Source organism: Oncorhynchus keta, chromosome 17 (genome assembly GCF_023373465.1).
Source record: "Oncorhynchus keta strain PuntledgeMale-10-30-2019 chromosome 17, Oket_V2, whole genome shotgun sequence".
In the NCBI taxonomy this organism is placed as follows: Eukaryota; Metazoa; Chordata; class Actinopteri; order Salmoniformes; family Salmonidae; genus Oncorhynchus; species Oncorhynchus keta.
In genome coordinates, this window is record NC_068437.1 from 23,319,384 (window position 1) to 23,344,124 (window position 24,741).

The 24,741-nt window shown below is 42.4% G+C and overlaps 1 protein-coding gene across 2 annotated transcripts; it reads right to left on the reverse strand.

Annotated features, from left to right (window-relative positions):
- On the reverse strand, nucleotides 1-24,741 carry nlrc5 (NLR family, CARD domain containing 5). Of its 2 annotated transcripts, XM_052465710.1 has the most exons (48): nucleotides 24,619-24,741; nucleotides 23,945-24,260; nucleotides 23,652-23,702; nucleotides 23,036-23,119; nucleotides 21,012-22,743; nucleotides 20,839-20,922; nucleotides 20,633-20,716; nucleotides 19,386-19,469; nucleotides 17,524-17,613; nucleotides 14,810-14,860; nucleotides 13,864-13,893; nucleotides 13,670-13,753; nucleotides 13,470-13,553; nucleotides 13,238-13,327; nucleotides 12,824-12,904; nucleotides 12,615-12,698; nucleotides 12,414-12,497; nucleotides 12,214-12,303; nucleotides 10,158-10,202; nucleotides 10,009-10,065; nucleotides 9,801-9,884; nucleotides 9,522-9,605; nucleotides 9,325-9,414; nucleotides 9,187-9,246; nucleotides 8,859-8,942; nucleotides 8,498-8,581; nucleotides 8,247-8,336; nucleotides 8,076-8,141; nucleotides 7,725-7,811; nucleotides 4,770-4,853; nucleotides 4,571-4,657; nucleotides 4,168-4,227; nucleotides 4,006-4,056; nucleotides 3,804-3,887; nucleotides 3,613-3,696; nucleotides 3,418-3,501; nucleotides 3,246-3,329; nucleotides 3,080-3,166; nucleotides 2,923-3,006; nucleotides 2,717-2,818; nucleotides 2,530-2,613; nucleotides 1,978-2,061; nucleotides 1,767-1,850; nucleotides 1,559-1,642; nucleotides 1,380-1,457; nucleotides 1,187-1,270; nucleotides 1,022-1,105; nucleotides 1-888 (listed from the first exon to the last, which is right to left on the reverse strand). In XM_052465710.1, exons 2-48 carry the CDS (start codon nucleotides 24,240-24,242, stop codon nucleotides 807-809), a joined length of 5,571 nt encoding a protein of 1,856 aa, XP_052321670.1. In that variant the 5' UTR covers nucleotides 24,243-24,260; nucleotides 24,619-24,741; the 3' UTR covers nucleotides 1-806. The 2 variants fall into 2 exon arrangements, 1 of the variants encoding a protein (XP_052321670.1); XR_008066416.1 differs by lacking the exons at nucleotides 1-888; nucleotides 1,022-1,105; nucleotides 1,187-1,270; ... (6 more) ...; nucleotides 2,923-3,006; nucleotides 3,080-3,166 and having other exon boundaries at nucleotides 3,264-3,329; nucleotides 3,613-3,725; nucleotides 23,945-24,685.

Here is a 24,741-nt window from a genome sequence, read left to right on the forward strand (position 1 = left end):
TGAAGGCACCCAGTTTATTTCCCCTACCGATGCACAATATAACCTCCTGTTGTGTATTGCCATCTAGAGGTATGTTCAGATAAAGAAAATCACTATTTACATGGAATATGAAAAAGATGTCTCACACTTTATTAGACCAAAGTGCATGTGAGATTAAAACATGAACATTACAAAAACAAGTGTGAGGAGTAAGAAATAAATTAGCAGATGAGCAGAAATACATCTAATAACATAACAGTTAAACATGAACAGTGACATTAGAATCCAGCAGTGCAAGAGAACTAAAGTGTAAGAAATAAAAATCACACCAAACAGTGGTTTCCATCAGAAAAACTATATTTCAACTCTACCTCAATGCTTAGTTAACATATGGGGAGAGATCAACATATAAATAGTTAAAGTTTTACAAACCAAGATAGAGAGCGGGAACACCTGAAGCATAAACTTGAGTTATTAGTCATTTGCTCACGCTTTCTACCTGAGGTGGACATTTGTTTTTAGCAAAGCAAACAATCAATAAATTCCTGATTCAAAATCAATCCAGAAATAAATACGAGAGTGGAAAGAGACTATGAGCTGATTGTCCAGGAAGAGGAAGGAAGATGTATAAAGGGAGATTTGTCTCTTATATCCTCTTACCAGGGTTGGAATAAAGGTTCACTGTTCCTCCTCCTCCTGGATGATATTATTGTTTGTTTGAATTTGATGACATGTAAACAAAATCAACTTTAAGTGCATAAAACCAAAATAAAAGTGCAAGTTTACTGTTCTGCTGACACACTGAATGAGTGAGATTAGATCTTAGACTATGTGGAGGAAAAGTTGAGCCTCTTCTCCCTCTGTCTCAGTTTCTGGGCATCACAGGTAGAAATAAAATTCCTCCACAGTCTAGTCAAACACAGAGAGAGGACATTTGTAAAAATGGCATTGCACACAATAAAGGCAGTATCCAAATTAATAGCCAGTATAATACATTTATACAATTGACAGTTTACCAACAAAAAACATTCAAGATGTTTACCTGATCACTTCAACTGATGGACAAGACTGTAAGCTTCTGGCAAGTGCCTCTGCTCCAATAGTGCTGATACTGTTAGACTCTAGACTAAAATCAAAGACATAAAAAAAACTGATTATAAAATTCTTTGAAAACATGTCAATGTAAAAGCATACACTTAGCACTCACTCAAGTCTCCTTAGCTTCTGGCATTGTGGTAAAACCTCGGCAAGCTTCACTGCGACATCATCCCCACAATCATTCCACGCAAAACTGACAAAATGGACAGGGAGTGAAAAGGGAGCGAGGAAACATGGTCAAATCAGTCGTGAATATTCGGATCATGATGAATATTGCTCTGTGCTGTCTGGATTTCCCTTACCTGACATCCTCTGCACAGACACAGTGAGCCAGGCTGTCAGCCAGACCAGCAAGCTCTGAAGTCCCTATGGAGGTCAAGCTGGAAGACAACTAGTACATTAAATACATTAAAAGCTTGTCTCTTGGGCAGGGAATACACAGTATCTATTATAGCGGATTACACATAGATATATATCTTACTGTATCTTTGTCAAATACTTCATGGAGATCAAGGCTTTGGAGATACTGACAGATCCTTTTGTACCAATCTCGTTCTCTGAGAGACTTTTCACAAAATCACAACCATGAACATAAACAAGGGTTAGGGTTGCAGTTACATGGCATAGAATCAATAAATAAATGTAACATGACCCAAACCACGCACAAAAAGGAATGGTAATAGACTTACTCTAGAACCCTGAAGTGAGTGAGAGTGGGCAGAACTTGTCCCATCTTGGCAGCACAGGCAAGGCTGAGATTATTCCTTGACAGACTGGGATATAAAGTCATAGGTCAGACGGTGCATTGTTTGCAGTCAAAATTCAAAATGTTATTTTGGTCATTGTGAAAGCCCAGTGGAAATAGGGCACTTTGGATTGATAGTTCAGGCTTGGCCTTACTTGAGCTCCTCCAGTGCTGTGCAGGTTGTCAGGGCCTGGATCAGCCTCTCTCCTGCTTGGTCACTGATGCAGTTCCCTGACAGGCTAAGACACAAAAAAGGAAAGAGGCTGGTGGTGTGTTTTATATAGTCTATAGAGATATGGACCAACATTCTCCATCTTCTAATCATTGAGAGGAAAATGTGTCCATTTCATATCATATCTCATAGTGTTACAGCAGTATGTTTCCTCTGCAACAGTTCAGGAAGTAGAATAAGCTGGACTTTGTGATGGAGAAAACATAATTATATAATGACGTTGCAATAACAAATAAATCAGCACTTTGAAACAGCTTTATACCTTTCTGATACATCTACAACTGTCTGCCTAAATCCCACACACACCAATGTTGAAGCCCATTGGAATATTAGCTGACACTTTGACACGTTCTAAGATCAGGTCATGTGACAGATTCCTGATGCATATCTTAGCTTCATTTGACACATTAATGATGCAGTCTAATTTTTGTCCAGGGCCATTTCCCATCCATTCCTCCAGTCCAATAATCCCTACCTGATCTTCCTCAGGCCTGTCCAGGTGGGCAGGTGTTTGATAAGCTCCTCCACTCCATTATCTGAAATCCTCATCCCCTCCAACCTGCAGGCCAGATACACATTGACAATACCACATCAAACGTGATGTCTAGTCCATGCATAAGTCAGATACTACTTGACATTTGTGTTATCGTGGTTCTACTCACTCTAGCTCCTCCATCCCTCTGAGCCCCTCCAGAGAGGCCAGCAGGACCAGAGTGGCCCCCACCCATGGGGATCCAGTCACCATGGTAACTTTATTATTCAGACTACGGGACGGATCACATATCATTGGTAAAGATAACACTCTACACCAAATCTGTCTCAGGCACAGCAAAGCCCACTACATTCTCAGTCAGGAAGCTCTACTCACTTCAGCCTCTTCAAGGAGGTCATAGCATGGAGACCTTGGGCCAGACACACTGTGCTCTCCTCATCCAGCTGTACAGAGTCAAGGCTGTGGACAGGATACAGATATTTAACTCATGCCCTTAATAATACTAATAATAATAACAATAATAATAATTTACCTGATCCCTTCCAGAGAGAGGCACCGACCCAGCCCTCTCACCAGCTCCAAGGCCCCTGCTGGTGTCCAGCCATAGCAGAGAGACAGACTAGGGGACAGAGGGCACAGCATTAGTATTGTTGTATCACTGGCCAGGTGGTTGAATACAATAATACAAGAGTTCTTACTTGATTGTTCTGAGATGAGGAAGGTTTTGGAGTGCTCTGGTCAGAGCTACAGCTTCTCTGTCAGTAAGCATATGACCAGACAAACTGAGGGAGACAGGAGAGAGTGGTGACAGGTCAGGGTCAGGAACGAAAAATAAAAAGTAGGCATAGGGGATGAATGACAATAACTTACTTCAAGCTCTCAATGCTTTTAGCCTGCAACAACCCCTCGGCAAGGAGCAATACCACATCTTCAGAGGTTTCTTTTGTTTCCAGACTAGGAAAAAATAAAATACATGTTTTTCATGTGTAGCCTAAGATAGTCATCCTCGGTCATCAAAACCCTGTAAACCTTTCCAATGCCCAAAATCCATAACTTCAGCCTTACCTGAGTTTTCTCAGACTAGCTAAGGATGGTAGGACAGAACAGAGGAACTCTGCTCCCACTCTACCAATGCTGTTGTATGACAAACTAAAGAGGAAAATAAGAAATATGTAAAACTTAAAACTAAATTAGACATAAGAATCACTTTCACTAAGTCCGAAGTATTGCCAGGTATGTTTCTCACAGATACTTACTCTAGTTCCTGTAGCAGAACACACCTCTGGAACACAGTCTGCAGAGACACTAGGTGGTGCCCTTGCACTGCACAGTCTACCAGGCTGAAAGACACAAGAGGCAGGAGCATATGATAGGGAGGGCTCAAATGCAGTAACCAGTTCTGAGCCAGCTCATACACATTCCTGTTGATGTAGAAATAATAGAGGAAGATGCTTTCACCTTATGGTCACGGTAGACAGAGAGCCAGACATGTCTGTAGAAGTGCCACCACTGAAACTCAAATAAAGGCAGCTCAGTCAAAACGGAAAGTGTGTGTTATCTTTATGTTCGCATCAAAAAAACATTTTGGAAATAGACAACGTAATTGTCTTGCAGCTTTACCTGGTAGCAGTGGGATTTTGGCATTCTTCCAAAGTAATATGTACAGTGGAATTATTGACCCTGCAAAACAAGTTCACATATCCATTATGCATGTCATGTTCTACTTTCCTATACTTAAACATGAATGCCAACATGAATGCCCGAATGCCAACATTGGTTGGCGCAGCGATTGGCGGAGTGCTCTAAATCACTGCATCTCAGTGGAAGAGGCATCACTGCAGTCCCTGGTTCGAATCCAGGCTGCATCACATCCGGCTGTGATTGGGAGTCCCATAGGGTGGAGCACAATTGGCCCAGCGTCGCCCGGGTTTGGACGGAGTAGACCACCATTGTAAATAACAATTTGTTCTTAACTGGCATGCCTCGTTAAATAAAGGTAAAATAAAAAACAATGAATTCTCACCCGATGGTGTGTATGTTGGGGTTCAGGTTCAAGCAGCAGGAGAGCAGGTTTACAGCTGCTTCTGCTGTGATCCATGGCTCCTCAATACTGATGGGAAATTAATACAGAGACTTAACTCCGAGGCATTACATACTCATGCAAGAAATCCCACACACAAATACACAGACACCACATGCCATTCCCATATCCTCCTCCTCACCTGATATAGCGTTGGATGTGACCACACCTCAGCTGCTTCACCAAGTCTTCAATCACCTGAACACTCAGTCCGTTGTTTCTTATTCTTAAGTAAATCAGAGTAAAAAAAGGCACTCATTTTGCATTCAATAACTTGGTGTGTACAGTTGAAGTCGGAAGGTTACATACACCTTAGCCAAATACATTTAAACTCAGTTTTTCACAATTCCTGACATTTAATCCTAGTAAAAATTCTCTGTCTTAGGTCAGTTAGGATCACCACTTTATTTTAAGAATGTGAAATGTCAGAATAATAGCAGAGAGAATGATTTATTTCAGCTTTCATTTTTTTCATCACATTCCCAGTGGGTCAGAAGTTGACATACACTCAATTAGTATTTGTTAGCAATGCCTTTAAATTGTTAAACTTGGGCCAAACATTTCAGGTAGCCTTCCACAAGCTTCCCACAATAAGTTGGGTGAATTTTGGCCCATTCCTCCTGACAGAGCTGCTGTAACTGAGTCAGGTTTGTAGGACTCCTTGCTCGCACACACTTTTTCAGTTCTGCCCAGAAATGTTCTATAGGATTGAGGTCAGGGCTTTGTGATGGCCCCTCCAATACCTTGACTTTGTTGTCCTCAAGCCATTTTGCCACAACTTTGGAAGTATGCTTGGGGTCATTGTCCATTTGGAAGACCCATTTGCAATCAAGCTTTAATTTCCTGACTAATGTCTTGAGATGTTGCTTCAATATATCCACATAATATTCCATCCTCATGATGACATCTATTTTGTGAAGTGCACCAGACCCTCCTGCAGCAAAGCACCCCCACCCTCGTGCTTCACGGTTGGGATGGTTCTCTTCGGCTTGCAAGCCTCCCCTTTTTTCATCCAAACATAACAATGGTCATTATGCTCAAAAAGTGCGATCTTTGTCCCCATGTGCAGTTGCAAACTGTAGTCTGACTTTTTTTTATGGCGGGTTTGGAGCAGTGGCTTCTTCCTTGCTGAGCGGCCTTTCAGGTTATGTCAATATAGGACTTGTTTTACTGTGGATATAGATATTTTTGTATATGGTTCTCCAGCATCTTCACAAGGTCCTTTGCTGTTGTTCTGGGATTGATTTGCACTTTTTGCACCAAAGTACGTTCATCTCTAGGAGACAGAACGTGTCTCCTTCCTGAGCGGTATGACGGCTGCGTGGTCCCATGGTGTTTATACTTGCATAGAATTGTTTGTACAGATGAACGTGGTACCATAAGGGCGTTTAGAAAATGCTCCCAAGGATGAACCAGACTTGTGGAGGGCTACACTGAGGTCTTGGCTGATTTCTATTTGATTTTCCCATCATGTCAAGCAAAGAGGCACTGAGTTTGAAGGTTATCCTTGTAATACATCCACAGGTACACCTCCAAATGACTCAAATTATGTCAATTACCCTATCCGAAGCTTCTAAAGCCATGACATCATTTTCTGGAATTTTCCAAGTTGTTTAAAGGCACAGTCAACTTAGTGTATGTAAACTTCTGACCCACTGGAATTGTGATAAGGTAAATTTTAAGTGAAATAATCGGTCTGTAAACTTTTGTTGGAAAAATTACTTGTGTCATGCACAAAGTAGATGTCCTAACCGAATTGCCAAAACTATAGTTTGTTAACAATTTGTGGAGTGGTTGAAAAACACGTTTTAATGACTCCAACCTAAGTGTATGTAAACTTCTGACTTCAACTGTACATTTGTGTGGCTCACTCCAGGGTGCGTAATGAGGACAGGATTGTCAGGCTGTTCTGCAGAGCCAGTAGGCCTTCTCTCTGCAGGGTGTTACTGGATAACCTACATACAAGACAGAAAACACTGTTCCTCACCCTGCATCATTACCCATCATTATGGTCCTTCTGTAGCTCAGTTGGTAGAGCATGGCGCTTGTAACGCCAGGGTAGTGGGTTCGATTCCCGGGACCACCCATACGTAAAATGTATGCACACATGACTGTAAGTCGCTTTGGATAAAAGCGTCTGCTAAATGGCATATATACCCAGAATCACATTATCCTCTCCTCATATTGTCAGACACTGCACTTCTGTAATTTTGTCAATTTCAGTGGTATCAAATTTGACGAGCTGCAGGTTAATTTATCGCAAAGGTCAAGCCAAAGTTATTATAGTTTTGTGTTTTTTAATTTGAGTTAATTTCTATTCGTTTTCAATTATTATTTGAAATTCAGTTTAGTTTTAGGTCATTTTCAAACCTAATTTACTATTTTTTCTTTAGTTATAGTTACATTTAATTTTTATATTAATTCGTTTTAGTTATAATGTTAAGGACAGAAAGCATGTGTGGGAGGCTTGGAGCCATTTGTGTTGTGTAATTTTATGCGGTGGGGTTTAGGATTTTACCTCTTGCAACTGGAGGGCAGTAGGCTAATACATAAGGTAAAGTAAGGTCATAGGTTAGGTTAGGTTTAAATTAAAGTCAATATCAATGTGACTTGGATTTAAAAAGGAATACTGGAGTAAAAAATATGTTGGATGGAAACTCTCTCGCCGATGTTTACACCAATACAATGCTTTTTAACTTTAGTAGTACATGTTAGAAGATTAGCTAACTAGCCACTTTTTTCCCCTGTTAGCTAGTGTTAGCTAGTGATTGTGATTCACAAGCTAGGCCTATTTGAAACATTGCTATCTCCTCTTTGCAGTTACCTTCTGGTTGCAAAAACCCACCAAGGTCTTGAAAACCTCATTAGATTGTTTTGCCCAAAGTTGAAGAAAAAATAAAACTGAGCATAATTCATGATGTTTCTATTTTAGTTAATTTCGGAGTCAAATGTAATAGCTTTAGTATAGTTTTATTTATTCAAACCGATTTGTTAATTATTTAATTTCAATTTACTAAATAATTTGTTCATGATTTGTTTTCGTTTTCATTTACTATAATAACCTTGGGTAAAACAATTCTCCCAGTCCCATTCTCACCTCAGCTTGACCAACTGAGCAGCACAGCGTGTCAGAATCTCTGCTAGTCTCTGCAGATGGTCAGCCCCAAAATTACACTCTCTCAGACTGCAGGGTTCAGGAAACATGAAGTAGAGAGAGAATGAGAAGGTGAAAGACTGAAGAGATAGAGGTCATGGCCATGAGTCATATGGAAGAGGTTTGATATCATTTATACAAGCAATCCTTTCAGTTTCGATATGAGTTTTATTTTTCTGGGAGCAAAATAAACAATGCTTCCTGTTCCACTAGCTAAATGAGTTTACACTATGGTGTTTCTGTGACTGCTTTAACTGATTTTATGAGTAGAAAGTAGTAGACTTGTTGTCCTACCTCAGAGTTTTGCCACAGTCACTCTCCTGTTCAAAGCGAATGAGCGACCTCTCCTCAGTTCCCAAACTACAGACAGACATAAAAAGTGACACAGACTTTCACACTATATATGGGGGTCTAGACAAGTAAATGTTCAGTTTGCCAACATGGTATTGTTGAATAGAATTTTACCTGACTTCAACTGCAGCCACCTTCTCACAGGTCGTCACTGTGTTCACCAGGTAGAGCGCCCCCATCTGGGTCAGTCTGTTATCATTAAGACTGCAGAGAGAAACACATACAGCTGTACAAGCAAGCACAACTAACCTCCATAAAGCTAGAACAGATGCATCTGCTAGCACTCAGGGAGGCAGACCAGCACTAGTGGTAATGGAGTTCACTGTATGGACTGAAGGAAGGAAGGGTGTTGCAATGAGTCTTACTTCACTGAGCTGGCAATCCGCAGCCTTGGCAGAGAATCCACAAAGCTCTTCACTCCCTCGTCTCTCAGGAGGTTACTGGATAAACTGCACCGTTGAAAATAATGGGTTATTATCCATTATGAGAAAGGTTGGTTGAAAATGTGTTGAAAAACAGCCACAAAATACACCCTAAAATGTTCAGTGAGGGAAAACACAGTTTGACCATTGGTTGAGGCATATACTCTAGTAGTGTAAGGTATTTATGGGAATACAGTGCAGTCGTTGCGAGTACATCATTTATAAGCACGGCTACTTTTGCAAAAATTTGGGCAGTGACCCAGGGACAGGGATGTGTATTAGGGAAAGGGACAGGGACACTCACTCCAGGTCAGACAAATGAGGACACTGCTCCAGGATCCCAGAGAGTTTCTCCACATCCCCACTGCTCAGTGTGTACTGGGTGAGTCTGCAGAGGTGGCAGAGAGATAGACAGACAGACAGACAGACAGACAGACAGACAGACAGACAGACAGACAGACAGACAGACAGACAGACAGACAGACATGAGATCAGGGTTTAACCAGGTTAGAGAGAAGAATAACTATATGTGACTGATTAAATACAGCTTAATTAACCTAAAACCTTATTTCTGTAATGTAATATAACATTTCTATACATGGGAACAGTATGAGCAGATAAACCGCATTCACCTGCAAGTTGCTTGTTCTGCTTTCACGTTGACAAACTTGATGAACGCTTCTCCTTGGGGCCTTAGAAGTACATCAAAATGTAAGGTAATTTACATAAACACAGTACACATGAATGAATGAATGATGAACCGTACATACCTGAGTTCCACAGCTCTGACACGCTGACAGTCTATCAGAGATCTGACCAATAACAACACTCCGTCCGTAGACATCTGGACATGACTTATACTGTGGAAGGCAGGGAAGAGGGGCGGAAGAGAATGATGAGAAATTAACACCTTACTGGTGTTGTGGCCCTGAGATTATCATTACTGATCAGGGTGAAGAATTCTCACTTGAGCAGCTGAAGAGATGTCATCTTAGGCAGGATATTCAATAGATTTTCAATGGCATCGTCCTTGAGGGATCCATGGGAGAAACTGAAACAACAGACCGGCAGAATGGTTTTAGAGGATTGAGAAGGAGGAAAACATCATACATGTAACACACTAAGAAGAAGGAGGGAGTAGAACATAGAAACTATACATAGATATTGCACAATACAGTATATTATAGTTAACCATGAAAGACAGAGACAGAACATAGACATAATTAGAGGTCAAATAAGAACTCACTCTAGCTTCAGTAGGCCGGGACACTGTACCAGTCTTCTACACAGCCTGGTCATGTCAGTGGGCTGGATATCACTGTGAGTTAGACTAAAAAAAAACACAAACTTGGGATTATATTGCAGGGTAAGGTGAATGGGATATTAAATGGACAACAGCAATTCAGAAAGTAATTTGCATGTTAAGACTTCTGTCTAAAACTTTAGTGTCCTACCTGAGTTTCTTATCCTGTTCCATATCTGGTGAGGTCCTGAGTGCTTCTGATTGTATTCTAAAATGAAAGTGATTCAGTGAGTTGTTATTTGGACTACACCATTCAAATGAGATACAGAATTGGTATACTGACAGAAACAACTTTATTACCTTTTACTGGAATGGAATTTCAGGAACAGCTTCTTCCCCCCATGACTGATAAATTTAACATTTGTATAAAAAGAAAAAATACTAATCAAACATAATATGATTTCAATAACTTTTTACCATGCCCATTTTACACAAGAGAGAGGATAAGGATATAGACAGATAGAGACACAGACAGACAGACATACAATATATATACTGTAGATAGATAGATATATACTATAGATAGATATATACTGTAGATACAGTGGGGCAAAAAGTATTTAGTCAGCCACCAATTGTGCAAGTTCTCCCACTTATAAAGATGAGAGAGGCCTGTAATTTTCATCATAGGTACACTTCAACTATGACAGACAAAATGAGAAACAAAATCCAGAAAATCACATTGTAGGATATTTAATGAATTTATTTGCAAATTATGGTGGAAAATAAGTATGTGGTCACCTACAAACAAGCAAGATTTCTGGCTCTCACATACCTGTAACTTATTCTTTAAGAGGCTCCTCTGTCCTCCACTCGTTACCTGTATTAATGGCACCTGTTTGAACTTGTTATCAGTATAAAAGACACCTGTCCACAACCTCAAACAGTCACACTCCAAACTCCACTATGGCCAAGACCAAAGAGCTGTCAAAGGACACCAGAAACAAAATTGTAGACCTGCACCAGGCTGGGAAGACTGAATCTGCAATAGGTAAGCAGCTTGGTTTGAAGAAATCAACTGTGGGAGCAATTATTAGGAAATGGAAGACATACAAGACCACTGATAATCTCCCTCGATCAGGGGCTCCACGCAAGATCTCACCCCGTGGGGTCAAAATGATCACAAGAACGGTGAGCAAAAATCCCAGAACCACACGGGGGGACCTAATGAATGACCTGCAGAGAGCTGGGACCAAAGTAACAAAGCCTACCATCAGTAACACACTACGCCGCCAGGGACTCAAATCCTGCAGTGCCAGATGTGTCCCCCTGCTTAAGCCAGTACATGTCCAGGCCTATCTGAAGTTTGCTAGAGAGCATGTGGATGATCCAGAAGAAGATTGGGAGAATGTCATATGGTCAGATGAAACCAAAATAGAACTTTTTGGTAAAAACCCAACACGTCGTGTTAGGAGGACAAAGAATGCTGAGTTGCATCCAAAGAACACCATACCTACTGTGAAGCATGGGGGTGGAAACATCATGCTTTGGGGCTGTTTTTCTGCAAAGGGACCAGGACGACTGATCCGTGTAAAGGAAAGAATGAATGGGGCCATGTATCGTGAGATTTTGAGTGAAAACCTCCTTCCATCAGCAAGGGCATTGAAGATGAAACGTGGCTGGGTCTTTCATGACAATGATCCCAAACACACCGCCCGGTCAACAAAGGAGTGGCTTGGTAAGAAGCATTTCAATGTCCTGGAGTGGCCTAGCCAGTCTCCAGTTCTCAACCCCATAGAAAATCTTTGGAGGGAGTTGAAAGTCCGTGTTGCCCAGCAACAGCCCCAAAACATCACTGCTCTAGAGGAGATCTGCATGGAGGAATGGGCCAAAATACCAGCAACAGTGTGTGAAAACCTTGTGAAGACTTACAGAAAACGTTTTGACCTCTGTCATTGCAAACAAAGGGTATATAACAAAGTATTGAGATAAACTTTTGTTATTGACCAAATACTTATTTTCCACCATAATTTGCAAATAAATTCATTAAAAATCCTACAATGTGAATTTCTGGATTTCTTTTCTTCTCATTTTGTCTGTCATAGTTGAAGTGTACCTATGATGAAAATTACAGGCCTCTCTCATCTTTTTAAGTGGGAGAAATTGCACAATTGGTGGCTGACTAAATACTTTTTTGCCCCACTGTAGATAGATTGATAGATATCCACTGGGAGCAGATGTCAATTCAATGTCTATTCCACATTGGTTCAACGTAATTTCATTAAAATGATATGGATACAGCGTTGATTCAACCTGTGTGTGCCCAGTGGGGAGATGGACACAGAGATATATAGTGTAGATAAATAGATAAAGAGAGAGAAAGAAAGAAAGAAAGAGAAATAGGGGAAGTGAATACCTGATATTCACTTCGCTCATGTTCCTGTGTGAGCAGAGCGTGTCAGCTAGCAGCACCACCCCTTCCATGCTAACTGCATTCTCACTGACACTACACCAAAAAGAGGGTACAAGCACTGGTTTTATGGCCAGAAATAGCTTTGAACAAAAAAAGCTAAAGCAAACAAAAGGGAGGAAAGGTAAGTTCTAAGAAATTCTTACTTGATTTCCTGGATGTTGCTAAGCTGAGGTAAGAGGTCTAACAGCTTCTTTAGACCTTTGTTTCCCAGAGAATTGTTGGAAAGACTGAGAAAGCCAAAGAACAGGTGGGGGTAAACAGACACAAACAGAGAAACTTTTCACAACCCAACTATCTTAAACTTTTCACAAACCAACTCTCTTTTCACAACTCAGAGCACTTACTCCAGCAGAGTCAGAGCAGAGCAGTCCGTCAGATTCTCACACAGATGGTCCAAGTGAGGGGGAAGAAGAGCACAGCCAATCAGACTGTACACAGAGGGGTTAATGAGAAACGAGGATGAAAAGAGACAATATCGTATAACTTTATAACCATTATCCATATTGTTATACACAGTGAATACAGTGTATAACAATTTGTATATTGTACATACCAAAGTTTCTTAGACATCTCAGGATGTTGTTTCTCTAGCCACCCAGCAAAAAGTATAGACACACGCACAGGGTCCTGCAGGCTGTCATGAGGAAACATGGGGGAAATGCACATCAGTCAGTGTTAAGGTAACATTTTCAGAGCATTCTAAAAAATCATGATCTTCGAAGTTGTACATTATAAAAGGCACCACAGTATCGTAATTGATTGCTTGTTTATAACGTCTGGTTTGGGCCTATCAGAGACACCCTCTGAAGTGTGCCACTTGACAGAGACACCCTCTGAAGTGTGATGCCATCAGGAAGTGATGAGGTAATGTGCTGGTTTTAGTGTGGTTGTAGTTTACACACAATAAAAGGGATGCAGTCTATATTGGGTCGATCTAAGAAATGAAGGGGTGTTATGCACAACATACCTGATGTCCACTTGAACCACATCAGGACATACAGACAGGAAACGGGTCAGAACCATCAACCCATCAACAGATATGGGAATCTCATTCAGACTGTAAAGACACAACCAATAACCGTATTAGGCTACATGACTGGGTTCAAACACACACATATATATATATATAAAATATAGGACAGGCACAAGATCATGACTTTATCAAAAGTCGAACACTTGAAATTAATGATCAGTCTTACACAATCTGTTTGGAGATGTTCAGCTCCTGTAGAGAGTCAGTCAGGGCCTTGAGAGTATCAGCCTTGATGTCACCTCCTGAGAGACTGCAGGGGTTACAACATAAAGCCAAACAGAAAGTCAGATTGTCTTAACTTATTTTGTGTCTTTACCCACAGTCTGATCTGACTTGTTCGAGGACACTGGGTACATATTCACTTACTCCAGGACGGAGAGACCAGGACATCTCGCTAGTAACTGACACAGTCTGTTCATCTGGTCAGTAGTGAAACTGCAGTTCAACAGGCTAGATGACACATACACAGCAATGTTACTCAAGGAATTCAGAAGCTCAATTGAAATATACATTTATAAAAGCCTGGGTTCTGTATAAGAACAACATTGAGAATATCATACCTGACAGTCAGTCCAGTTTTATCCTTAGAACTTGAGACAATTAGAAAGGCAGAGAAAAGGGGTCAGGTTGATTGATACAGTACAGATTTCCATAAATGTAGCATAGAAAAACAATGAAATAAAAGCAACATTTGTGGGTGCAAATATAACACATAGACAAATGCATAAGATATATAGAATAGCTGAACACTAAAAACACACTACATGAAGGGAAGGTGCTAGGATAGCTGGACATACCAAGGCCAGAGGGATATACAAAGGAGGGGGTCAGTCAAATGACTAACTGATGACCAATAGACATAGTTCGCATATTTTTAAGACGTAGAGATGCAGAAGGAATAACAGAGAAGACACATAGTCTGTTGCTCTGAGATAAAGACACACAAAGGAACATATTGAGCTAAGTGCAGAGCCAAATCATAGGGCTGTAAAATAGAGGAATGTATAGTATTTTTAGTATAGCTGGACACGCTAGAAACTGAGGAGACACATAGTCTGCTAATCCTAGATAATACACAACCAAAAGAATGCATTTAGTTAAGTGCAGGAACAAAGCAACGGTCTTGTCATCATTATAATCTGACGGAAAGCAGGTATGGGCGTTATTGAGCTGAACAAGCAGGATGCACGGATTGGAATGTAAACTCATTTTGCATGTGGGATGGGCTCATATGCAATATGTGGATAAATACTGGAGCCAGGGCTCTGGAAAAGGTGTGTTCCGCGGAGCGCTCCGGCTTGTTATACTCTTGTATTAAAAGTCTATAATTGAATTCAAAGTTCTTCATTGTGTCATATTTGAACCGATTTTCTACTACACATTTTCTCAAAGAGCTATGAAACATGAGCTTGATTTTCATGGGCCTGTTGGTACACCAAACACCAAAAAATAAATGAAAGTTGCATATTATTTTATTTCACCTCATTAAAACTAATTGAAACTCACCATTTCATGTCTACGCTTGGGACAAATAGGACACTGACGTCCTTCATTCCCCTGCAAAGAGAGAGAAAAACGTAGTTTACATCCCCAGTATTTGTTTTTTCAGTTACAGTGTCTTCAGAAAGTATTCACACCCTTGACCTTTTCCACATTTTCTTGTGTTACAGCCAAAGTTTAAAATATATTAAATTGAGATTTTGTTTCACTGACCTACACACAATAGCCAATAATGCCAAAGTGGAATGATTCTTTTTAAAATGTTTACACATTAATATGAAATGAAAAACTGAAATGTCTTGAGTCAATAAGTATTCAACCCCTTTGTTATGGTAAGCCTAAATACGTTCAGGAGTAATAATATATAATAATATATGCCATTTAGCAGACGCTTTTATCCAAAGCGACTTACAGTCATGTGTGCATACATTCTACGTATGGGTGGTCCCGGGAATCGAACCCACTACCCTGGCGTTACAAGCGCCATGCTCTACCAACTGAGCTACAGAAGGAGGCAGATGTGCATGGACTCACTAGGTGTGCAATAATAGTGTTTAAAATTATTTTTGAATCACTACCTCATCTCTGTACCCCACACATATAAATATCTGTTCGGTCCCTAAGTAGAGCAGTGAATTTCATACACAGATTCAACCACAAAGACCAGGGAGGTTTTCCAATGCCTCGCAAAGAAGGGCACCTATTGGTAGATAGGTAAAAATAAAGTTTTTTAATTACACTTTGGATGGTGTCTCAATACACCCAGTCACTACAAAGATGCAGGTGTCCTTCCTAACTCAGTTGCAGGAAAGGAAGGAAACCGCTCAGGGATTTAATCATGAGGCCAATGGAGACTTTAAAACAGTTACAGAGCTTAATAGCTGTGATAGGAAAAACATTTGTATGGATCTGTCACACCCTGATCTGTTTCACCTGTCTTGGTGATTGTCTCCACCCACCATCCATGTGTCTACTGCTTTCCCCATTAGTCCCTGGTGTATTTATCTGTGTTTCCTGTCTCTCTGTGCCAGTTCGTCTTGTTTTGCCAGGTCAAACAGCATTTCTCCTAGCTCCTATTTTTACCAGTCTGTTTTTTCCTAGCCCTCCTGGTTTTGACCATTGCCTGTCCTGACGCCGAATCCGCCTGCCTGACCACTCTGGCTGTTCTGACCTCAAGTCTGTCTATCCCCTTGTACGGTTTGGACTTGGACCTGTTCACTGAACCCCTGCCTGTCCTGACCTCGAGTCTGTCTATCCCCTGGTACTGTTTGGACATGGACCTGTTCACTGAACCCCTGCCTGTCCTGACCTCTAGTCTGTCTATCCCCTGGTACTGTTTGGACTCTGACCTGTTCACTGAACCCCTGCCTGTCCTGACCTCTAGTCTGTCTATCCCCTGGTACTGTTTGGACTCTGACCTGGTTTATGAACTCTCGCCTGTCCTGACCTCGAGTCTGTCTATCCCCTGGTACTGTTTGGACTCTGACCTGTTCACTGAACCCCTGCCTGTCCTGACCTCTAGTCTGTCTATCCCCTGGTACTGTTTGGACTCTGACCTGGTTTATGAACTCTCGCCTGTCCTGACCTCGAGTCTGTCTATCCCCTGGTACTGTTTGGACTCTGACCTGGTTTATGAACTCTTGCCTGTCCTAACCTCTAGTCTGTCTATCCCCTGATACTGTTTGGACTCTGACCTGGTTTATGAACTCTCGCCTGTCCTGACCTCGAGTCTGTCTATCCCCTGATACTGTTTGGACTCTGACCTGGTTTATGAACTCTCGCCTGTCCTGACCTCGAGTCTGTCTATCCCCTGGTACTGTTTGGACTCTGACCTGTTTTATGAACTCTGTCCCCGACCTGCCTTTTGCCTACCCCTTTTGGTGTAATAAATATCGTAGCTCAACCATCTGCCTCCTGTGTCTGCATTTGGGTCTCACCTTGTGCCCTTATAGGATCAAAAACATTGCAGTTATTCCACAATATTAACCTAAATGACAGAGTGAAAAGAAGAAAACTTGAACAGAATAAAAATATTTAAAAACATGCATCCTGTTTGCAATAAGGCACTAAAGCAAAACAAAAAAATGTATGTCCTGAATACAAAGCGTTTATGTTTGGGGAAAGTCCAACACGTCATGAAGTACCACTCTTCATATTTTCAAGCATGGTAATGGCTGCATCATGTTATGGGTATGCTTGTCATCGGCAAGGGAGTTTATTTTAGGATAAAAAGGAACGTAATATAGCTAAGCACTGGAAAAATCCTAAAGGAAAACCTGGTTAAATCTGCTTTCCAACAGACACTGGGGGACAAATTCACCTTTCAGCAGAACAATAACCTAAAACACAAGGCCAAATATATATATACACTGGAGTTGCTAACCGAGATGACATTGAATGTCGCCGAGTGGCCTAGTTACAGTTTTGACTAAAATTGGCTTGAAAATCTAAAGCAAGACTTGTCTAACAATGATCAACAACCAATTTGACAGAACTTTAAGAATTTTAAAAAGAATCATGTGCAAATGTTCTAAAATCCAGGTGTGCAAAGCTCTTAGACACTTACCCAGAAAAACTCACACAATTAAATCCCTTTTAATCCCACCTTGTAACAACAAAATGTGGAAAACGTCAAGGGGTGTGAATACTTTCTGAAGTATGCAGATTACAACTGGAGGGTCTATTTGTAAACACTGGAAGTGTCTATTGTTTGAACTCACTCAGCATAGAGTCCCTGGATGGAGGGGCTGGAAGTGATCTTTTCTAGAAGGATGTAGATACTCTCCAGAGAGCAGCCATTCTTCCCCAACCTGAAAACATACAAAACACATAGGCCACATTACTAAATTGCAAGCTTGCTGAAATGTAGAAATAAGAGACACTTGTAATATAAATACAGTGTCTTGCGAAAATATTCGGCCCCCTTGAACTTTGCGACCTTTTGCCTCATTTCAGGCTTCAAACATAAAGATATAAAACTGTATTTTTTTGTGAAGAATCAACAACAAGTGGGACACAATCATGAAGTGGAACGACATTTATTGGATATTTCAAACATTTTTAACAAATCAAAAACTGAAAAATTGGGCGTGCAAAATTATTCAGCCCCCTTAAATTAATACTTTGTAGCGCCACCTTTTGCTGCGATTACAACTGTAAGTCGCTTGGGGTATGTCTCTATCAGTTTTGCACATCGAGAGTCTGAAATCTTTTCCCATTCCTCCTTGCAAAACAGCTCGAGCTCAGTGAGGTTGGATGGAGAGCATTTGTGAACAGCAGTTTTCAGTTCTTTCCACAGATTCTCGATTGGATTCAGGTCTGGACTTTGACTTGGCCATTCTAACACCTGGATATGTTTATTTTTGAACCATTCCATTGTAGATTTTGCTTTATGTTTTGGATCATTGTCTTGTTGGAAGACAAATCTCAGTCCCAGTCTCAGGTCTTTTGCAGACTCCATCAGGTTTTCTTCCAGAATGGTCCTGTATTTGGCTCCATCCATCTTCCCATCAATTTTAACCATCTTCCCTGTCCCTGCTGAAGAAAAGCAGGCCCAAACCATGATGCTGCCACCAACATGTTTGACAGTGGGGATGGTGTGTTCAGGGTGATGGGGTGTGTTGCTTTTACGCCAAACATAACGTTTTGCATTGTTGCCAAAAAGTTCAATTTTGGTTTCATCTGACCAGAGCACCTTCTTCCACATGTTTGGTGTGTCTCCCAGGTGGTTTGTGGCAAACTTTAAACAACACTTTTTATGGATATCTTTAAGAAATCGCTTTCTTCTTGCCACTCTTCCATAAAGGCCAGATTTGTGCAATATACGACTGATTGTTGTCCTATGGACAGAGTCTCCCACCTCAGCTGTAGATCTCTGCAGTTCATCCAGAGTGATCATGGGCCTCTTGGCTGCATCTCTGATCAGTCTTCTCCTTGTATGAGCTGAAAGTTTAGAGGGACGGCCAGGTCTTGGTAGATTTTCAGTGGTCTGATACTCCTTCCATTTCAATATTATCGCTTGCACAGTGCTCCTTGGGATGTTTAAAGCTTGGGAAATATTTTTGTATCCAAATGCGGCTTTAAACTTCTTCACAACAGTATCTCGGACCTGCCTGGTGTGTTCCTTGTTCTTCATGATGTTCTCTGCGCTTTTAACGGACCTCTGAGACTATCACAGTGCAGGTGCATTTATACGGAGACTTGATTACACACAGGTGGATTGTATTTATCATCATTAGTCATTTAGGTCAACATTGGATCATTCAGAGATCCTCACTGAACTTCTGGAGAGAGTTTGCTGCACTGAAAGTAAAGGGGCTGAATAATTTTGCACACCCAATTTTTCAGATTTTTATTTGTTAAAAAAGTTTGAAATATCCAATAAATGTCATTCCACTTCATGATTGTGTCCCACTTGTTGTTGATTCTTCACAAAAAAATACAGTTTTATATCTTTATGTTTGAAGCCTGAAATGTGGCAAAAGGTCGCAAAGTTCAAGGGGGCCGAATACTTTCGCAAGGCACTGTAGGTGGCTAGGATCATGCAACGCAAATTATCCAGTCAAGGAAACAATAAACTCACGAGACAGAGGCCAGACTAGGCAGCTTGGGAAAGATGTCAGCGATCTCCCTGACTCCTCTGTCTGTCAGACTGTTGTCACTGAAACTGTCAGACAGACAACACAAATCACTTTATACAATGCAAAACCTGTTCGATACCGAATCAGACCAAGTGTACTTTCATGGCAAATAAGGTGATGACCAGGTGGCGAATCGTATCTCTGCATGTCTGGCAGACATATCAGTGTGGATGACGGATCACCACCTCAAGCTGAACCTCAGCAAGACGGAGCTCCTCTTCCTCCCGGGGAAGGACTGCCCGTTCCATGATCTCGCCATCACGGTTGACAACTCCATTGTGTCCTCCTCCCAGAGCGCTAAGAACCTTGGCGTGATCCTGGACAACACCCTGTCGTTCTCAACTAACATCAAGGCGGTGTCCCGTTCCTGTAGGTTCATGCTCTACAACATCCGCAGAGTACGACCCTGCCTCACACAGGAAGCGGCGCAGGTCCTAATCCAGGCACTTGTCATCTCCCGTCTTGATTACTGCAACTCGCTGTTGGCTGGGCTCCCTGCCTGTGCCATTAAACCCCTACAACTCATCCAGAACGCCGCAGCCCGTCTGGTGTTCAACCTTCCCAAGTTCTCTCACGTCACCACGCTCCTCCGCTCTCTCCACTGGCTTCCAGTTGAAGCTCGCATCCGCTACAAGACCATGGTGCTTGCCTACGGAGCTGTGAGGGGAACGGCACCTCAGTACCTCCAGGCTCTGATCAGGCCCTACACCAAAAAAAAGGGCACTGCGTTCATCCACCTCTGGCCTGCTCGCCTCCCTACCACTGAGGAAGTACAGTTCCCGCTCAGCCCAGTCAAAACTGTTCGCTGCTCTGGCCCCCAATGGTGGAACAAACTCCCTCACGACGCCAGGACAGCGGAGTCAATCACCACCTTCCGGAGACACCTGAAACCCCACCTCTTCAAGGAATACCTAGGATAGGGTAAGTAATCCTTCTCACACCCCCCCCCCCCCTAAAAAGATTTAGATGCACTATTGTAAAGTGGCTGTTCCACTGGATGTCATAAGGTGAATGCACCAATTTGTAAGTCGCACTGGATAAGAGCGTCTGCTAAATGACTTAAATGTAAAATGTAAATAAGGTACTGTATCTTTAACCACGTTTGGTTAGATCCTGATAAAAGGGTTTATAAAATCTTAAAGTGGTGGTAATAATCTTTGGTTGTTACGGTAAGTAAATAATAATTTACTTGAGCTCTGTGATCTGTGGACAGCTCTCCAGGGCTCTGGCAAGTTTGGCAGCTCCCACATCAGTGAGGTTACCACAGATAAACCTGGGGAAGAGGAACAGAATTATTCACGTCACACTTTGACAATTCGCGTATACATCCACACACAAACAAACAACGTCGAAAGTTGATCATTTCAAAACCGAGTGACTCAGTGAAGGACTCACTCAAATCTTTTCAGGGTTGGTAGTCTGGGAAGGATGCAAGAAAGTTTATCTGCAAATCTGTCATCATACTTACGGCTTCGAAAACTGAGGGATGGTTAAAAAAAAGAGGAAATTAATTTCATGCAGGATTATCCTTGTTTAGTACACAATATATAAATGAGTCATGAACTCACATTAGAAAGTCGATGTGCTGGCAGCTGGGTAGAATATCGAGACACTCCAGCTCCATAGAACAGGCTCCAAAGTCCAACCCGATACCCACTCCAGCAGACGAGACGACAAAGGCCAGGGCATCCAGATCAACAGGGTTCAATGTGATGTTCCTTAGTTCGAAGCAGGGTCGCGACCCCACCATCTCCCTGGCCAGTTGGGCATCCTGGGTCTCCTGGACACAGTGGCACAACTCCACCACCTTGGGCCCAGTCAGGTTGGTGCTCATTGCCAGGCTTCGGAGCAACTTGCGAACTAGTGCCAGGCGTTTCTTAATCCACGCCACAGCCCCCACTCCCCGAACAAGCTGAAGCAGGTAAGAGAAGCAGGCTGGTGCAGCAAGCCCACAAACATACAGATGGAGGGAGTCAGTGAAAACCGTCTTGGGGTTTGATTTCGTGGTCCAGCGGGTCTTGAGGTTGAACTTCTTCCTGAACTGGGCCTCTGTGATGTCGTCGCTGGTCATGATGTGTAGCGCACCCAGAAACTCTTGCATGGTGAGGTGCATGAATGTGTAGCCCTGGCCTTTAGATCCATCCTCATGGGTCAGGTCCACCTGTGAGAGGAGACCAGCCTTTGTGGCGAAGTCCACCAGGTCTGGTGGAACCTCTTCAGACAAGAACACGATCTTGCTCCCCTCCAGGCCCCTCATGGCCAGGCGGCCCAGCAGTGTGACCTCTGCCCTGTGACTCTGCAACAGGGGTGTGCTGCTCCCTGGGCATCGGCTCAGAAAGGCACAGAGGATCTGGAGGTAGACCTGGGTGAGGGTGTTTGGAAGCTGGGGTAAAAGCTCAGACCCACCACTGGAGAATATGTGGTCCAGGCACACACAGCAGATATGGCAGAGGGCTGGCAGGTAACACATGGTGAGGAGGTGGTGGTTGGCCAGTAGATTACTTACTGCCTTCTCCTTCAGATTCAGACCCTTGTCCTGGAAGTACTGTTCAGCATATTCTTTCACATTGCGCTGGTTGAAACCTAGCAGCTCCCCAATGCAGTCCACAGAACTCTCCAAGTCTGTCACATCCCGAGGCCTACAGGTAATCAACAGAGTGCATCCTGGGAGGATTCTGCGACTGCACAGGCCTGAGATCAGCTCTGCCATGGGGAGTGGGCACAGTGGGTCAAATGAGCTGCTCAGTTTCCCTGAGTGGGTTATTTTAGTGTGAAACTCATCGTAGCCATCAAAGATCAAACATATTTTCTCAGGGTTTTCAAGGATGAAGTCAAGTACAGCGGTACACTCCTCCTCCCCACCCTCTGGTGGAAGGAAGAAGCGAAAGAGCAGCTCCTTCAGAGAGAGCGGCCGAGCCACGAGGTTGAGCTGGCGGAACTCTAGCAGGATCAGTAGGTGAAAGGAGGGAGAGGCGTCCTGTGTCCATTTCTGGCCAAGGCAGTGCATCAGTAGTGTCTTCCCTGACCCTGCCTGGCCTAACAGCAGTGTGACCTGGGCATCCGAACCCAAGAGGGAGTGAACAGTCACCCTGTCTTCCACAGTCCCCTCCTCGTCCCCCTGTGGAAGCTCTGAGGGGCTCAGAGCTCCATCAGCCCTGTCTCTGGGTCTAACATGGGTTCTGTGGCGCAGACTGACCCAGGCCTCTTCCAGACGAACCTCCTTCACCACACCCTGCATCACCCTCTCCCACCTCTGCAGTAGAAATCTCCTCACAGTAGCCTTGTAGCTTTCTACGTGGTCTGGACATACAAAGAACATCTTATAAAATAACAAACAACATACTCATGACCTGAACAAAGCTACATGGCTACATGTTTATGAGGCTGTTCATGACTTTGTTTACAAAATATATTTTGTGACTGTGTACTAATTTCGAATCAAACAACTTTCATAAAGTGAAGACAAAGATACATTTCAGATTACAGAGGTAGCTCACACAGTATGAAAGTCCTTTAAAATTGAAACTCCGTAAGAAATCTTACTGAGATATGCCCCCCAAAAATTGGGTTTCATGAAAAGACTGGTACTTACCTATTCGTGGGCGTTTTACACACCAACCTTGAGATGCTATAGACTCATCAACCAGGGTATGGCTGTTGTTTTCAATTACTTCTTCTGAGAAGAAAACAAAATGGAGAGAACCCAATAATGGACATATAGGGGAAACCCAAGAAAATATGAAGAAGTGCAGTGGTTAAACAGAATTGCATAAGCATTGCATAAGACACCCTTCTCCAGGGCCTTTTGGGGGCCCCGAAGTGAGATTTGGCTAACAAAATTACTAATAAAATCAATGGGGTCCCCCCGGAGGTCAGGGCCCCTGGGCACGTGCCCTACATGCCCATCAGTATTGGCCATTAGTACACATTAGTACAAGTTTAGATAGCTGGCAAGACTAAATTACCAATCTAAAAACAGCTATGTCTGAGACAAAACCACTATTTTCAATCTGTATTTAACTATGTTAATGCTGTTTTTAGTGTGTTATCTGCTGGTGGACCTTCGACACATTTCTTGCCTGAATATCACACAGAGGTGTCATCGTACACAAAAAATTAAACACTTCATATCCCCTTAAATTATTATGGAAAAAGAGGGTAAAAACTGACTGAACAGCTGCAGTAAAACGGAATTATGGATTGATTACCTGGATCACAGATGGATAGGGCCTCTCTTCCCAGTGTAGGCCAAGGATCACCTGCACAGTCAAACAAATCAAACTTCCAATATGGGTTCAAACTAAGCCTAACTCTATCCACAGAGTTACTGCATTGTCAGTGGGGTGTTTATTGTTTATTGTTGGGTGTCAACATTTGAGGGATGGAAATGGAAAGGAAACCCCACTCTGATATCAACATCTTCCCCATAACTGAATAACTACGCTATAGTGTGGATATTCTGGATGGTCAGTATGGGCAGGCACCACAATGTCTTACTCACTAGTCACAGATCCGGTCACAGACATCAGCCGAGATTCCAGGCGCATTGGCATGTCGCAGTGCATGCAGACCATTTGAAGAAATTGGCGGCACATAGCAGGGTCTGCTGTGCTGAAGTAACCCAACATCTCCAGGATGCGTTCTCTGTGACTGGCAGCGCGCACGAACCGTTCCCGCGCTCTGCTGTCCATCATTTTATAGAGTTTGGAGAGAACTGCACCATCTTGTTGGCCCAGAATGTCTGCTAGCTCATGGGTCTCCTGTGTTAATACACTCTGGACATCTTCCTCTGCGTCCATCAGCTGTACAAGCTTAGGCTACATTTTACAATAACATAAATGTCAATTTGATTGTGTTATAATCTAGTTATAGATTAAACGTAATCTCAAACAATTTCACATGGAGCAAAACTAAATAGTTACACTGCATGTTCCCAAATACATAGGCTTGCTTCACAAGAAAAGGCCATGCACCGTAATAATCTGCGTTCTTTTGGGTGCACGTTTAGATCGGCTGCTGAGTAAATTATAATCTACTTCGACAAATCTGCTTTGTATTGGGCGCGCGTTTGGATGGGTTGCTACGTAAAGTATAGCCTATTACTATATACAAAGTCAATTAACTATTTACCTTTTTTTATAACTAATATAAGTGTATGCCAAAAGTATAATTTACCAAATGTAGGTGTTGGTCGTTGGTCGCATCGCTGCAATAAAGTGAAACTCAAACCAAATAAAATGCGTTTACTTTCAATTTCGTTTTTGAGTGGTTTTCACTAGAAACCGACCGCGGTACGTG

Bases quoted from the DNA above. Each gene is read 5' to 3' on its own strand.
- nlrc5 (XM_052465710.1), bottom strand. From the start codon at position 24,242: ATGGACGCAGAGGAAGATGTCCAGAGTGTATTAACACAGGAGACCCAT. The intron at 12,498-12,614 runs GTAAGTGCTCTG...TGGCTTTCTCAG, and splicing joins TCTGCTCTGACTCTGCTGGA to TCTTTCCAACAATTCTCTGG. The intron at 3,330-3,417 runs GTAAGTTATTGT...TGTCTCCCTCAG, and splicing joins AAAAGCATTGAGAGCTTGAA to TTTGTCTGGTCATATGCTTA.